This window comes from Oryctolagus cuniculus, chromosome 1 (assembly GCF_964237555.1).
Source record: "Oryctolagus cuniculus chromosome 1, mOryCun1.1, whole genome shotgun sequence".
Classification (NCBI taxonomy): Eukaryota; Metazoa; Chordata; class Mammalia; order Lagomorpha; family Leporidae; genus Oryctolagus; species Oryctolagus cuniculus.
Window position 1 is genome coordinate 33,188,325 of NC_091432.1, and position 17,029 is coordinate 33,205,353.

The 17,029-nt window shown below is 42.2% G+C and overlaps 1 protein-coding gene across 9 annotated transcripts in view; it reads left to right on the top strand.

The window, feature by feature from the left end:
• CCDC73 (coiled-coil domain containing 73) overlaps positions 1-17,029 on the top strand; it is a 153,404-nt gene that overhangs the window by 40,059 nt on the left and 96,316 nt on the right. Inside the window, exon 1 of one of the 9 annotated variants that reach the window (XM_070071707.1) lies at positions 12,862-14,028. The exons of the other annotated variants lie outside the window; for them this stretch is intronic. Coding sequence (XP_069927808.1) covers positions 13,975-14,028 — 54 coding nt within the window. The 5' untranslated portion in view covers positions 12,862-13,974. Of the gene's footprint in view, positions 1-12,861; positions 14,029-17,029 lie in introns of those variants that run through there. 9 annotated transcript variants of the gene reach the window in all.

Here is a 17,029-nt window from a genome sequence, read left to right on the forward strand (position 1 = left end):
GCTTTTTGCTAATGTATATACTGTATTGCAACAGATGATGGCTCATGTACTTGGATCCCTGAAAACTACATGGTAGACCTATTTTGAGTTTCTGGCTCATAGGTTTGATCTGGCCTAGCCTGGGCAAATGTGGGCATTTGGGAAGTGAGCCAGTGGGTGGAAGATCTCTCTCTGTCTCTCTTTCAAATAAAGTGAAAATAAATAAAAATAAAAGTAGAGGGGCCACTTACACATACACATACTTTTTTTTTAAAGGATTTTATTTATTTACTTGAAAGGCAGAGTTACAGAGAGAGATGGAAACAGAAAGAAAGGTCTTCCATACTCTGGTTCACTCCCCAAATGGCCGCAATGGCTGGAGCTGAGCTGATCTGAAGCCAGGAGCCAGGTACTTCCTCTGGGTCTCCCAAGTGGGTGCAGAGGTCCAAAGACTTGGACCATCCCCCAGTGCTTTCCCAGGCACATTAGCAGAGAGCTGGATTGGAAGTGGAGCAGCTGGGACTCAAACTGGTACCCATATGAAGCCAGTGCCACAGGCAGAGGCTTAGCCTACTGTGCCACAGTGCTGGCACCCAATTTTTTTAAAATTTAATTTATTTATTTGAAAAGCAGAGCCACAGAGAGAGGGGGAGGGGGGGCGGGGAAAGAGAGCTGGTCCATTTGCTGATTCATTTCCCAGATGCCAATAACAGCTGGGCTGGGGCAGGCTGAAGCCAGGAACCAGGAACCTCCATCTAGGTTTCCCACATGGGTGGCAGGAACCTAGGTACTTGGTCCATCATTAATTACCTCCCAGGTACATTAGCAAGAAGCTGGATTGGAAGCAAAAGTACTTTATTTGGGATATCAGCATTTCAAGTTGTTGCTTAACCTGTACTTCAATACCCACCCTACATATGTTGTTTAAAAATAAAAATGTTGAAATGTTACTATAATAAAGTCTAAATGGTATAGTGTTCACCCTATGTAAGGCTACTTATTACTGTAACAAAAATCCGTTTAAGAAAAAATTCTGCTTTAAAAACATGTATTATTCAGGATTCTATAGAGGAATCAATCAAAAGGCTGTGTGCATATAGATAAATCAAAGAGGATTTTTTTAGGGGAATTGTTCATGCAATTATGGCAGCTGAGAAATCCCATGACATGTGGTCTGTAGGCTGGAATTGTGACTCAGTTCAAGGCTAATGACCTCAGAACCAGGAAAGCCAACGATGTAACTATTAGTTTGAGACTGAAAGCTTGAGTACTGGTAAGGGGGCTGCTGTTATAAGTCTGGGAGTCCAAAGGCAAACAAGGCTAGAATTCTGATGTCAGAGACAGGAGAACACCCACCTCTCAGTGTGAGACCAGTTTATCTTTATTTATTCTTTCTGTATCTTCAGCCAGATGTTATTGCCCACTCACATCAAGGCTAAGTCCTCCCACCTAGTCAAAGACTCATCTGCTAATCTCTTTTGGAAGCACTCAAAGACACACCCAAAATAATGTTTTTTCCAGGTTTCTAAGTGTTCCTTTTTGTAATCAACTTGATACCTAAAAATTAGTCATCAAAAAAGCATTATAAACTCTTGTAAAATTAGCTTATAATGTTATCTTTTGTAAGTGAAACAACTTTAGGTCAACTTAAGTCATTGTGAATATTTAACACTTTGTATTCTGTTTTATTATATTTCAAACATTATATTTTCATCTGTTTATATTTCTGATTTGAAAAATGTTTTCTTTAGGGTTAGCAAGGGAATCATTCCCCCCCTTTTCCTTTCTTATTGAAAAACCCTTCATTTTTTAATTTAACTTTTTGACTCTATGCTTGTGTCTTCAACACTTTCACAATGATTTTCTGCTCCTCAATTAAGAAAGCATGCTTAGGGCCGGCGTTGTGGTACTGTGAGTTAAGCTGTTGCCTATGGTGCTGGCATTCCTTGTGTGTGCTGATTCATGTCCCGGCTGTTCTAGTTTTGATTCAGTTCCCTGCTAAAGTGCCTGGAAAAGCAGCAAACAATATTTCAGGTACTTGGGCCCCTGTACTGATGGTAGAGACCTAGATGGAGTTCCAGGCTCCTAGTTTTGGCCATTGTGGCCATTTGGGGAGTGAACCAGTGGAGAAAATCTTTCTCTCTTTCTTCTTCTCTTTCTTTGTAACTCTTTCAAATAAGTAAATAAATCTTAAAAAAAAAAAAAAAGCATGCTTAATCCTGTAGTGGACACATTTAGTGCAAATGGAACCACAGTAGGCCCCACTAACATTTTTTAAAAATTTTATTTAAATTATACAAGTTTCATGTATTTCATGTATACAAATTTAGGAACATAGTGACACTTCCTCCCCTACCCTCCCTCTTGCCCATGTTCCAACACTTCCTCCTCCTCATATTCCCGCTCTTAATTTTTACCAAGAACTATTTTCAGTTTAGTTCATGATCATATAGTTTACACTAAGTAAAGGTTTAACAAAGAGTTTGAAGAAAAAAATACACACTGTTCCTCAACAAAGGAGACAAGGGCTGTAAACAATAATCAATTCTGAAAATGTCTGTTTCACTCAAATACATTATATTCCAGGTTGTCTGTTAGCTCAGATCATAGAAAGCATATGATATCTGTCTCTTTGGGACTGGCTTATTTCACTAAGCATAATGGTTTCAAGTTGCATCCATCTTGTTGCAAAACACAGAATTGCATTTTTTTTTTTTACACAGCTGAGTATTACTCCATAGTGTGGAAATCAACAGCTGATGGACATCTGGGTTAATTCCATATCTTAACTATTGTGAATTTTGCTGCAGTGAACATGGGGGTACAGATAACTTTCATATGCTGATTTCTTTTGGTTTGTACAAATTCTCATGAGTGGAATGTCTGTCTATATTTAGATTTCTGAGATATCTCCATACTGTCTTCCACAGTCCCTGCACAGGTTTACATTTCCACCAACAGTGGACCAGCATACCTTTTTCCCCACATCCTCATCACTGTTTGTCATTTGTTGATTTCTGTAGGAGAGCCATTCTTAATTGGAGTGAGGTGAAAACTCACCCTTGGTTTTGATTTGCATTTCCTTGATCCTGAGCATTTTCTCAAGTGTCTGTTTGTCATCTGAATTTCCTCTCTTTAAAAATGCCTGTTTAAGACCTTTGCCCATTTCTTAACTGGGTTGTTTGTTTTGTTGTTAAGTTTCTTGATCTCTTTATATATTCTGGTTATTAATCCTTTATCAGTTGCATAATTTTCAAATATTTTGTCCCATTTTGTCAGTTGCCTCTTCATTTTCTGAGTGTTTCTTTTGCAGTACAGAAGGTTCTCAGCTTGGTGTAATCCCACATGTCAATTTTGGCTTTTATTTCCTGTGCCAGTGGGGTCTTTTCTAAGAACTCTTTGCCTATGCCATTGTCTTGCAGGGTTTCCCCAGTATTCTCTAATTTGATGGTATTGCATTGTAGATGTAGGTCTTTGATCCATTTTGAGTGGATTTTTGTATAAGGTGTAAGGTAGGTTCTTGCTTCATATTCTGCATGTGGAGAACCAGTTTTCCAGCACCATTGCTTGAAGAGACTGTCCTTGTTCCAGGGATTAATTTCAGCTCCTTAGTCAAAGATAAGTTGGTTGTAGATGTGTAGACTGATTTCTGGAGTTTCTATTCTGTTCCATTGGTCTACAAGTCTCTTTTTGTGCTGGTACTGGGCTGTTTTGATTATAATTGCCCTGTTATATATATTGAAATCAGGTATTGTGATGCCTCACACTTTGTTTTCATTGTATAAAATTGCTTTAGCTAACTACTTGGGGTCTCTTGTGTTTCCATATGAATTTTAGCATTTTTTTCTAGATTTTCCAAGAATGTTGTGGGTATTTTGGTTGGGATCGGATTGAATCTGTAAATTACTTTTGGTAGTATGGACGTTTTCATGATGTTGATTCTTCCCATTTATGAACATGAAAGATTTTTTCTATTTTTTAAATGTCATCTTCTATTTCTTTCTTTAGTGTATTGTAATATTCATCATAGGGATCTTTGACGTTCTTGGTTAAATTTATTCCAAGGTATTTAATTCTTTTTGAGCTACTGTGAATGGGGCTGATCTTAAAAGTCTTCTTTAGCCATGACATTGTCTGTGTATGCAAAAGCTATTGATTTTTCTGTGTTGATTTTATATCCTGCCATTTCATCAAAAAAAAAATTTTTTTTTGACAAGCAGAGTGGACAGTGAGAGAGAGAGACAGAGAGAAAGGTCTTCCTTTTGCCATTGGTTCACCCTCCAATGGCTGCAGCGGCCGGCGGGCTGCGGCCGGCGCACCGCGCTGATCCGATGGCAGGAGCCAGGAGCCAGGTGCTTTTCCTGGTCTCCCATGGGGTGCAGGGCCCAAGCACCTGGGCCATCCTCCACTGCACTCCCTGGCCACAGCAGAGAGCTGGCCTGGAAGAGGGGCAACCGGGACAGAATCCGGCACCCCAACCGGGACTAGAACCCGGTGTGCCAGCGCCGCTAGGCGGAGGATTAGCCTAGTGAGCTGCGGCGCCGGCCTCATTTCATCAAATTTTTTATGAGTTCCAGTAGTCTCTCAGTGGAATCTTTTGAATCTCCTATATATAGAATCATGTCATCTGTAAATAGGTAAAGTTTTGACTTCCTTCTTTCCAATTTGTATCCCTTTGATTTTTTTCTTACCTAATGGCTCTGGCTAAAACTTCTAGGACTATATTAAATAGCAGTGGTAAGAGTGGGCATCCTTGTCTGTTTCCAAATCTTAGTGGGAATGCTTCCAGCTTTTCCCTATTTGATAGGATGCTGGCCATGGGTTTGTCATAAGTTGCCTTGATTGTGTTGAGGAATGTTCTTTCTATACCCAGTTTGCTTAAGGTTTTCATCATGAAAGGGTGTTAGATTTTATCAAATGCTTTCTCTGCATCTATTGAGATAATCATGTGGTTTTTGTTGTTCAGTTTGTTAATGTGATCTATCACATTTATTGATTTGCAAATGTTGAACCATCCCTGTATACCAGGGATAAATCTCACCTGGTCTGGAGGAATGATCTTTCTGATGTATTGATTCGAATAGCTAATGTTTTGTTGAAGTTTTTTTTTTTTTTTTTTTTTTTTGCATTTATGTTCATCAGAGATGTTGGTCTGTAATTCTCTTTTTCTGTTGTATTTTTTTCTGGCTTAGGAATTAAGGTGATGCAAGCTTCATGGAAGGAGTTTGGAGTGATTCCCTCCCTTTTAGTTGTTTTGAATAGCTTGAGAAGAATTGGAGTTAGTTCTTGCTTGAATGTTTTGGTAGAATTCAGCAGTGAAGCCGTCCAGTCCTGGGATTTTCTTTGTTAGGAGAGTCTCTCTCTCTTTTTTTTTTTGATTGATTTATTTATTTAAAAGGCAGAGTTTCAGAGAGTCAGAGGCAGAGAGAAAGAGAGGGAGAGAGTCTTCCATCTGATGGTTAACTCCCCATATGGCCACAACAGTTAGAGCTGCGCCAATTCAAAGCCAGGAGCCAGGAGCTTCCTCTGGGTCTCCCACATGGGTGCAAGGGTCCAAGGACTTGAGCCATCTTTCACTGCTTTCCCAGGCCATAGCAGAGAGCTGGACCGGAAGTGAGAGCCAGGACTCAAACCGGCACACTTATGGCTATGCACAGTGCTGGTCCCAGGAAGGTCTTTATCACTGGTTTGGTTTCAGTCTTGGCTTTGGTCTATTTAGGTTTTCTGTGTCTTCATGACTCAAGTTAGGTTGTGCCTTTTCTGTTCAAGTTGGAAGAGCTTCTATTCATCCTGTGAAAGTATCAATAAAAACTAGAAGATATTTGTAATTATTCATTGGAGGCATATTGGTAAAGTCAATCTGCCAGTCTTCACCTGAGCATGTTTCACTCCTTTGCACAAGAGTCAGCAAAGGAGGTGGCTTTACATGACCACCAGGGTTATTTTGTAAACACAGTGGTCAAGGACGAGTTACTTCTCTTGTGACAGCACTTAGTCCTTTCCCTCCAAACACTAGAGAGACTATTTGCATTAAAGCTCCTCTTCCCAGATGGGTAGTGTCATGTATTTCTTTAATAATTTTCCATTGAGAGGCCATTGGGAGCATAACCTTATGATCTAAAGTCCACCATCCACTAGCATCTTTAGTATAACCTTGTTGTTGGGCCCATTTGATCTCAGACTCAATATCGTGAGGCTCCTCAGTCATTACTACAGGCTGAGGTATTAGAGCCATTTCCAGAGCTTCCTGTGCAGCAGCTCTTTTTGCTGCCTTATCTGCAGGCACATTTCCCCTGATAACATAGTTGTCTTCCTTCTGATGTCCTTTAGAGTGAATGACAGCCAGTTCTGAAGGTTCCGGTACTGCCTGAAGTAGAGCTAATATCTCCTTTTCCATATTTAACAGAGGAATTCTTTGCAATCAGTAAACCTCTTTCTCTCCATTTTGGTGCATGCACATGTAACACAAGGAAAGCATATTTGGAATCTGCATAGATATTAACTTGCTGGCCTTTCCTAATTGCAAGGCTCTAGCTAATACAATTAAGTCAGCCTTTTGAGCTGAAGTATTACTTGGCAGTGCTTGAGCTTCTGTTACTTGGGTAAGATCCACTGTAGCATAACCTGCCTTTCTAATTCCTTCCTTCATGTAGCTACTGTCATCAGTAAACCATTCAACATCTGGATTCTCTAGAGGCTCATCTCGTAGGTCAGGTCTACTTGAATACACTTGTTCTATAGTTTCTACACATTAGTGAGTTAACTCTTCAGTACACTCAGGTGGCAACAGAGTCGCTGATTGAGGACTTTGCACTTTAAGAGTTATCTCAGGTGAGTCTAACAGTAGATTCCTCCTGTTAGCCATTGATGTCCTTTGATTTCCATTACCCCTTGCACATGGTGTGGAGTTTGAACTTCAAGTGGCTGACCCAAATTCAGCTTGGTGGTTCCTCCAAGAGAGCTGTAGTAGCAACAACCTTTAAGAATGCAGACCATCCTGTAGCCGCTGAATCTGGCTGTTTAGAAAAATAGGCCACTGATTGTGGAAGTGGACCCAATTTCTGAGTCAGTACTCCTAGAGCAACCCCCTGATTCTGTGCTATAAACAAAGTGAATGGCTTACTCAGGTTAGGGATTCCTAATGCTGTTAAATGTCTGTGTCAGGACCTTTTAAAGCTTCATATAGATGTTTGGCTACTAACCCAAATTCTGGAATTCATATTCTACAGAATCCTGCCATCCCCAGAAATGTCCTTAACAGCTTTTTTGTCTATCGTGATACTATACATAGAATAGTTCCTTTCTCTTGAATGAAAGAGCATGGTTTCCTGGGGTCATCCATATATCCCAGGTAATCTACCTTTTGTTTAGAAAACTGGGCTTTTGTTGTGGAAACTCTGTATCTCTCCTCCTTTTGCTAGATTCTGGGTTTAATGGGATGCAGCAGAAAACATCCTTTAGGAAAGGGTTTAACACTATAAGGTTCATTGGAACAGCTGTCTGCTTTATAGCCCTGAGGCCTTGAACAATTCTATACTTTACATTTGACTGTAAAACAGGCAAGGTAGGAATATTACAGGGAGACTGACATGGAATCAAAGTCCATGTTTGACAGGAGTCACTGGGCACTAACTTCCTATGCAGGACTTCCGCCTTCAAAGAATTGTTGTATGAGAGTTAGAATAAAACTTGTTTTCAAAGATTATTCCATTTTAATGTATTAAGTGGAACGTATACTTAAGTCTCAAAGTTTTAGCTATGCTAAAGTGTCCAACTCCATTGCTTATTTACTTAGGTGCTTTAATTAATGATAAAACTTGTTCCCTGGCTGGCGCCGCGGCTCAGTGGGCTAATCCTCCGCCTAGCGGCGTCGGCATATCGGATTCTGGTCCTGGTCAGGGGCCCCTCTTCCAGGCCAGCTCTCTGCTGTGGCCCAGGAAGGCAGTGGAGGATGGCCCAAGTGCTTGGGCCCTGCACCCCATGGGAGACCGGGAGAAGCACCTGGCTCCTGGCTTCGGATCAGCACAGTGCACCGGCCGCAGCGCGCCAGCCGCGGCGGCCATTGGAGGGTGAACCAACGGCAAAAGGAAGACCTTTCTCTCTGTTTCTCTCTCTTACTGTCTACTCTGTCTGTGGAAAAAAAAAAAAAAAAAAAAAAAAAAAAAACAGGGCCGGTGCCGCGGCTCACTAGGCTAATCCTCCACCTAGCGGCGCCGGCACACCGGGTTCTAGTCCCGGTCGGGGCGCCGGATTCTGTCCCGGTTGCCCCTCTTCCAGGCCAGCTCTCTGCTGTGGCCAGGGAGTGCAGTGGAGGATGGCCCAGGTGCTTGGGCCCTGCACCCGCGTGGGAGACCAGGAAAAGCACCTGGCTCCTGGTGTCGCTCCCCCTCTTCGTGGAGGAACGACACAGGACCCTGCGCTGTTCTTTCGTCTGCTCGGCCCTCCCCGGGTTTGCTGCTGGTTCTTCCTGGGTTGGCTACTGTCCCTTCCACCTCCGTGGAAGGGCGGTTCCCCCTGGCCACTTTCCCCACTTTCGCAGGGGAGCGGCACACCGCCGGCCGGCTCTCTCGGGGGCTGCACAGGTGTTCCTTCAGATGTTCCCCTTAGATGTTCCTGGTGCATGCCGTCTCTCTCCTCCTTTATAGTCCTCCTCCGCCAATCCTAACTCGGCTGCCCACACGCCGAGTACGCTGCTCTCCTCCAATCAGGAGCAGGATCAGCTCCTGGAGGTCATCACTCAAGTTGGCAAGAGGCAGCTGTGTAGAAGCTGTTTTCTCCTCTCCCAGCGCCATATTGTGGGAGAGCAGATGCATAGAATAAGTCTTAATTCCAGTAACTCAGTCCAGTCCGGGTTGCTCCCCACATCCTGGCTCCTGCCATCGGGTCAGCGCGGTGCGCCGGCCGCAGCGCGCCGGTCGCTGCGGCCATTGGAGGGTGAACCAACGGCAAAAGGAAGACCTTTCTCTCTGTCTCTCTCTCTCACTGTCCACTCTGCCTGTCAAAAAATAAAAAATAAATAAATAAAAACAAAAACAAAAACAAAAAACTTGTTCCCAAAGAATTACTTTCTTTTAATATATTAAGTGGAGGATATTCTAATGTCTCATAAGCTATAGTTAGGTCTAAGTGATCATAAATGATATATCATTCTTGGGTGCTTCTTCTAAGTTAATTAAATTTCTCAAAAAAAGTAAAATTAACTTCGAGATGCAATGACTTTGAACAGCCCTTATCTCAACTGTTGAAAAGTTTTTTTTTCTTTATTTAAAAATATTTTTCTTTTTTTCATACAAGTTGATGAACTGTTACTGTAGAATTAATCTACTGTGTATAAAGTTAATTGAAAATAGATCTTAGTATAAAATAAGACTGGGAAAAGGAGAGAGAGGAAGAAGAGGGGTAGGAATGTGAGTAGGAGGGTGGGCATGGTGGGAAGAATCATATATTCCCAAAGTTGTACTTATGAAATGCATGAAGTTTATATTCCTTAAATAAAAGGTTTCTCTGGAAAAGAAAAGAGTCCATGTTTGAGAAACTTAATTAACTTAAGGAAGCACGTAAGAATGATAACAAGTCTCTCCCAAGCAATGGTATTGGACACTTAGACATAGCTAAAACTTAATGAGAGATTAGAATATCCTCCATTTAGCACACTAAAAGAAAACAAAATTGAGAGCAAGCTTTACTATTAACTCTAATAATACAACTCTTTGAGGATAGAAATCCTGCATGGGAACTTAATACACAGTGACTCCTGTTGTTAATTTAACAATTAACATTCTTATGTATGATGTCATTGATCACTCAAGGCTCTTGACATGAGATACCTAGACTGTGGAAGCCTCTTGAATCCACAAACCCCATCAGTCTTCAGAGAAGACCATGAACAAAGTGGAAGTCCTTTCCTCCCTTGAGAGAAGTATACATCCTTCTTTGATGACCACTTCTTTCCAGTGGGGCCTGGACCACAGAGGTCCTTCATGGAGAGACGCTGTTTGCACTAGTGTCCTGGATTTCCATACCTGAAACTCTCATGTGCTTTTTAGCCAGACCAAAATGCCTTATGCGCTGAATCTGAGGCCACTGAGTATTACTTTGCCATTCTATGAATCTGCTATATGGGCTGCTTCCCATGTTGGAGCATTTTTTCCTCTTCAACCTGTCTATATTATTACTAAACACTTAAAATGCTACTTTTGGGGCCGGTGCCATGGTGCAGTAGGTTAATCCTCCACTTGCAGTGCTGGCATCCCAGTTGGGCGTCAGTTCTAGTCCTGGTTGCTCCACTTCCAATTCAGCTCACTGCTGTGGTCTGGGAAAGCAGTAGGAGATGGTCCAAGTCCTTGGGCCCCTGCACCCATGTGGGAGACCCAGAAGAAACTCCTGGCTTCGGATCGGCACAGTTCCAGCTGTTGCGGCCATTTGGAGAGTGAACTAATGGAAGGAAGACCTTCTGTCTGTCTCTCACTGTCTGTAACTCTACCTCTCAAATAAAATAAATAAAATCTTTAAAAAAAATAAAATGCTATACTTTTCCCATACTGTTCATGGGGATTTAGGATTCCATGGCAGGTTTTTGAAGCTTTTTTCTAATATCTGCTGCTGATTGTGCAGTGAAATGAGTACCAAGATAAATCTGCTCTCCTGGAGATTCAGGATCTCTATTGGCATTTTTGTTTTTTTTTTTTTTTATTGCTTCTACTAATTGTCCCTGTATGATAGCTGGATTCTCATCTGGACCCTGTGCTACTTCTTTCATCTTTTCATAGTTTACAGGTTTTCATAATATATTTCCTTATCCCTGCCAGTAGGCATGAGACCATATAGTCTCATAGCTGTGAACCTGAATGCCCCTTTTGGTAATTCCAATCAGGTGCATTAATTGGGACTGCTGAGGCCCCCACAGCGAAACTGTCAAGATACTGAACTGACATCTCATCAGCATATTTCTGAGCTTCTATCCAAATATGCTGCTTTTCTTCAGCTGTACAAGAAGCAGATAAAAAAAGATGTATGTCATTCCAGTTAAGGTCATAAGCTAAGGTTAGGGCCTGAAATTCCTCAGTAAATCTAGTAGGATTTTCTGAAAATCTCCCCAGCTTTTGTTTACAATGGGTTTAGGTAGGATGAAAGGTACATGTACCCTAATGGTCTCTGTTCTGCTGGTTACTTCTCTCAAAGGACAGAGCATCCCCGTTGTCTACTGATAGGAGGCTCCACCGTAACTCCAGTAGGGCTATCCTCTGGTGGGGGGGCAGGAAGGGTTAAAAGGTGGAGGCCTTGGGTGGTAGGGGAAAAGTCAGGCTCTGAAGACACTCTTTTGAGATGACTCTGGTGTCACAGCAGGTTGAAACTGGTAGCTAAGAACCAGTCAGTAACGGATCATCAATTATGTCTCTTGACTGTTCCTTTTTCTCACAGATAGTAGGGGCAGGGTGTGTAGTACAACACTCTTTTTGGGATTATAACATCGATGTTATGCCATAAATGCCTTACATAAGCAATGTTGGCTATTTTTGCTCTTTTCTGCAATACAGGTCAAGTTCCAAAATGATATTAGAATAAGAATCCCATTTATTGGCCCTGTTTCCTCATTTCCCAATCTATATCTAGGCCACACAGTATTGTAGAGAGAAATCAAACTTTTCTTTAGTAATACCATCTAGCTTAAGAGTTTTGCAATTTCTAAGCATATATCCTAGGGGTGTATCCAGGGGAATGGCTATAGAACTACCTATAGTTGAATCATCTCATAACTCTGCTTTGCTCATCCTGCTTTGCTCATCTGCTCATAACTCTGCTTTGCTCATCTCCTCACCACAAGGTGAGGAGAGAGAAAAGGGCACATATACATTTATTATATTCACATCTTCCTGTTAAATTGATCCCTTAATCATTACACAGTGCCTTTCTTTGTCTCTTTTAACAGTTTTTATGTTAAAGTCTATTTTGTCTGATATTAAGATGGCAACACCTGCCCTTTTTTGCTTTCCATTAGCATTGGAATATCTTTTTCCATCCTTTCACTTTCAGTCTGTATGTATCTTTGTTGGTGAGATGTGTTTCTTGTAGGCAGAAAATAGATGGGTCTTGTTTTTTAATCCATTCACCCAACCTGTATCTTTTAATTGGAGAGTTTAGGCCATTTACATTCAAGGTGACTATTGATAAGTAATGACATGGCTGCCATTTTTCCATAAATATTCCTAGTGTTTACTATGTATTCCTTTGATACTTTTACTGGGGGATTATTTGCCTTCATATTCTTTTGTAATGATGGCTATTTTGTGTGTTTCTGTGTATGAGGCTGGATAAGTGGTGACAAATTCTTTCAATTTCTGTTTGTTATGGAAGGTCTTTATTTCACCTTCATTCATAAAAGAGCTTTGCAGGGTATAATATTCAAAACTTATGAAAAGAAGCTATATGCTAATGAGTCAGAAAATCTAGAAGAAATGGATAGATTCCTGGACACATTCAACCTACCTAAATTGAGTCATGAATACATAAACCTAAATAGACCAATAGCAAAGATGGAAATTGAATCAATAATAAAGACCCTCCCAACAAAGAAAAGCCCCATGACTAGATAGCTCCATTGCTGAATTCTACCAGACATTTAAAGAAGAACTAACTCCAATTCTTCTCAAGTTATTGAAAACAATTGAAAAGGGAGGGAATCCTCCCAAATCCTTACTATGAAGCCAATATCACCTTAATTCCTAAACTCGGAAAATATGCAACAGAGAAAGAGAATTACAGACCAATTTCTCTGATGAACATAGACACAAAAATCCTCAACAAAATTCTAGCCAATTGAATTCAACAACACATCAGAAAGATCATCTACCCAGATCAAGTGGGATTTATCTCTGGTATGCAGGGATGGTTCAGTATTCGCAAATCTGTCAGTGTGATACACCACATTAAACTGCTAAACAAAAACCATATGATTATCTCAATTGATGTAGAGAAAACATTTGATAAAATATAACACCCTTTCATGATGAAAACTCTAAGCAAATTGGGTATGAAAGGAACATTCCTCAATACAATCAAGGCAATTAATGACAAACTGATGGCTAGCATCATATTGAATTGGGAAAAGTTGGAAGCATTCGCATTGATATCTGGTACCAGACAGGGATGCCCACTCCCACCACTGCTATTCAATATAGTCCTGGAAGTTTTAGCCAGAGTCATTAGGTAAGAAAAAGAAATCAAAGGGATACAAGTTGGGAAGGAGGAAGTCACACTATCCCTATTTGCAGATGACATGATTTTATATATAGGGGATACAAAAGACCCCACTAAGAAACTATTGGAAGTCATAGAAGAGTTTGATAAAGTGGTAGGATATAAAGTCAATACACAAAAATCAACAGCCTTTGTATACACAGACAATGCCAAGGCTGAGATTGAGCTTCTAAGATCAATCCTATTCACAATAGCTACCAAAAAAATCAAATACCTTGGAATAAATTTAACCAAGAACATCAAAGATCTCTATGATGAGAATTATAAAACATTAAAGAAAGAAATAGAAGACACAAAAAATGGAAATATCTTCCATGTTCATGGATTGGAAGAATCAATATCATCAAAATGTCCATACTTCCAAAAGCAATTTACATTCAATGTGTTACCAATCAGAATACCAAGGACATTCTTCTCCAATATAGAAAATTGATTCTGAAATTCGTATGGAAACACAAGAGATCCGACATAGCTAAAACAATCTTATACAATTAAAACAAAGCCAGAGGTGACCTAATACCTGATTTCAACATACTATGGGGAAGTTATTATCAAAACAGCTTAGTACTGGTACAAAAACAGATGGATAGACCAGTGGAACAGAATAGTAACTCTTGAAATCAACCTATACATCTACAGTGACCTGTCTTTGACAAAGGAACTGAAATCACTCCCTGGAGCAAGGACAGTCTCTTCAACAAATGGTGCTGGGAAAACTGAATCTCTGCATGCAGAAGTATGATGCATCCTCAGGCTACAAGTCTACCTCAGCAGCAGGCAGCCCACAACAGTGTAAGCCTTGGCCCTAACGCATATGCTGTACAGGTTTTGGCAGGGCATAGGCTCCAGGTGTGACCTAACATTGTGGTGCTGGTGACCATAGGATTTCCCATTCCATCCTCCCCATGCCACTCCTCCAAGCAACAAACATGAAGAGAGAAATTGCTTTGTGGAAGAAAAGGTAGGTGGGTACCAGGACACTCCATAGAAACCTGAGGCTGTTGCTAGAGGGACTCATGCATCCCCATCTGGTAATTCCATGACTGTGACTATGTCCTTGTCACCACAGGGACCCAAGAAACAAGTCCAGGATTCTAGACAAATGCTCCCACAACCCCACTCACCATAGATGGAAGGCCAGCACCTTCATGATCCCAGGCCTGCCCCATGGTCCACCACCAAGACCAAGTGCTGCCACTAGCCACTAGTGATGGTAGTTGAGAGTCCTATTGACTCTGCTTGGCACTGGGGGAGGTCTGGAGGCTTTGTTCAGAGGTACTAGCCTGGGTTTAGGGATTACTAAAATCTGACCATTGCTGAGTTTTACCACACTGGCACTGAATTACAAGGTATTATCCTGTGCTTTGTTCCCCTACTCCTCCTCAGTGGCTAGAATCTCATTCCTGGCTCTCTGTCCAAGGTTGCCCAAGGAGGATAAGTATTGAAGGCAATCTCTTTTCATTAAGTTGGGTTCCACCTGAGTTTTGCAGCCCTGTACTGTCTTGCAGAGGTGTGTGCTGAGACTAAGTGAGGCTGAAGGGTATTGCACACTGAAATACAAGTTTGTCCTACCAGGGTGCAGGTCTCCACATGATGCCAAGGTATGTCTGAAGGGTCTGTCTGTAAGTTCTGGCCTGGGAATAGGGGCTTTTGGGCTGTGTCTGGTGCTGAGTCTCACAGTAGTAGGACTGGTACTGAGCTTCTAGGTAAAACCCTGAATTTATTTTTCCTTTGCTATTCCCCTGTGACTGAATTCTTAATCCCTGCTGTCTGCTAGAGGTTGGGGGGAGGGTTGGTGGAGGCAGTGATTTGGTTGCCCAGGGTGGCACTAAGTTGGTTCACACATGGGTCTTAAAAGTCCTTGAGCTCTGTTCTGTTTCAGTGGTTCATATTAGGCCTGCATGAGGTTGGTGGTGATATAGCCTGAGGTGAATCCATCCAACTGGTCTCTTCCTGATACCAGAGAAAATCTAGAAGCTCATGTCTCCAAGCACTGGCCTGGCATACAGGTATTTGGCTTTATCTGGTCCTATGTCTCATTGTACCAGGTCTGGCACTGAGCTTCAAGGGAAAATTATAAGCTTACTTTCCTGCCTTTACCCTAAAGGCTGGAGTCTTGTTCCATTGTCTACCAGAGGTTGGAAAAAGTTTGGTATAAGCAGTGTTTTGGCAGTCTGGCTAGGAGAGTCCAAAGGCTTAGAGTTTGCAGGTACTGGCCTGGGGGCAGGACTCTGGATTTCTCTATAGCACTGTGGTCCCTCACTTGGTTTCTTTAGCTCTTGTGAAGGTGGCTTGGTGTCTGAACAGCTGTTCAGATTGGTGTCCCTTGGGGAGATGATTACTGGAGCATTTTAGCCACCATCCCACTCTGCCCTTCTGTTTAGTATCTTTAATCTCAATTATTATATTTTTCATTTCTAGAGGTTCCATCAAAGGATCTGAAATTGTAATAATCCAATCAAAACCCAATGTGATGTTTTTCTGAACTGTTCAAAATAACCCTAAAATTATATCTGTAAGAAAGGAATGTGGCCAGCGCTGCGGCTCACTTGGCTAATCCTCTGCTATGGCGCCGGCACCCTGGGCTCTAGTCCCAGCTGGGGCACCGGATTCTGTACCAGTTGCTCCTCTTCCAGTCCAGCTCTCTGCTGTGGCCTGGAAAGGCAGTGGAGGATGGCCCAAGTGCTTGGGCCCTGCACCCGCATGGGAGACCAGGAAGAAGCACCTGGCTCCTGGCTTCGGATCGGCACAGTGCACCAGCCGTAGCAGCCATTTGGCGGGGTGAACCAACAGAAGGAAGACCTTTCTCTCTGTCTCTCTCTCTCGCTGTCTAACTCTGCCTTTCAAAAAAAATTTAAAAAAAGGAATGTATGAGAATAGTCATGGAAAGTTTTCATTAGGGCTGGCATTGTGGCACAACAGGTTAAGCTGCCACTTATGACATGGGCATGCCATATGAGTGCAGGTTCAAGTCCTGGCTGCTCCACTTCCAATTCAGCTTCATGCTAATGAACCTGAGAATGCAGCAGAGGATGGCCCAAGTCTTTGGGTCCCTGCCACCCACATGGGAGACCTGAATGGATTTCCAGACTCCTGGCTATGGCCTGGCCCAGCTATGGCTATTATGAAGCAATCATTTTTGGGTCTAGTATTGTGGCGTATTGGGTTAAGTCACCATCTGCGACCCTGGCATCCCATGTAGACACCAATTTGAGGCCTGGATGTTCCACCTCCAATCCAGCTCCCTGCTAATGTGCCTGGGAAAGCAGTGGAAGATAGCCCAAGTCCTTGTGCCCCTGCACCCACATGGAAGACCTGGAGGAATCTCCTGGCTCCTGCTTTTGGCCTGGCCTAGCCTTGGGTTGGCAGCTGTTTAGGGAGTGAACTAGCAGATAGAACATCTCTCTAACTCTGCCTTTCAAATAAATAAAATAAATCTTTATTATAAAACAATCTCTTGGCCGGCGCCATGGCTCACTAGGTTAATCCTCTGCCTGTGGCGCCGACATCCCATATGGGCGCCGGGTTCTAGTTGCGGTTGCTCCTCTTCCAGTCCAGCTCTCTGCTGTGGCCCCGGGAAGGCAGTGCACCCAGCTGCACCCACATGGGAGACCAGAAAGAAGCTCCTGGCTTCGGATCGGCGTAGCTCCAGCCATGGCAGCCATTTGAGGGGTGAACCAATGGAAGGAAGACCTCTCTCTCTCTCTCTCCCTGTCTAACTCTATCTGTGAAATAAAAAAAAATCTCTCTTTATTCTTAGCAGTACAGATTTTATTCTTGAAGGAAAAGATTA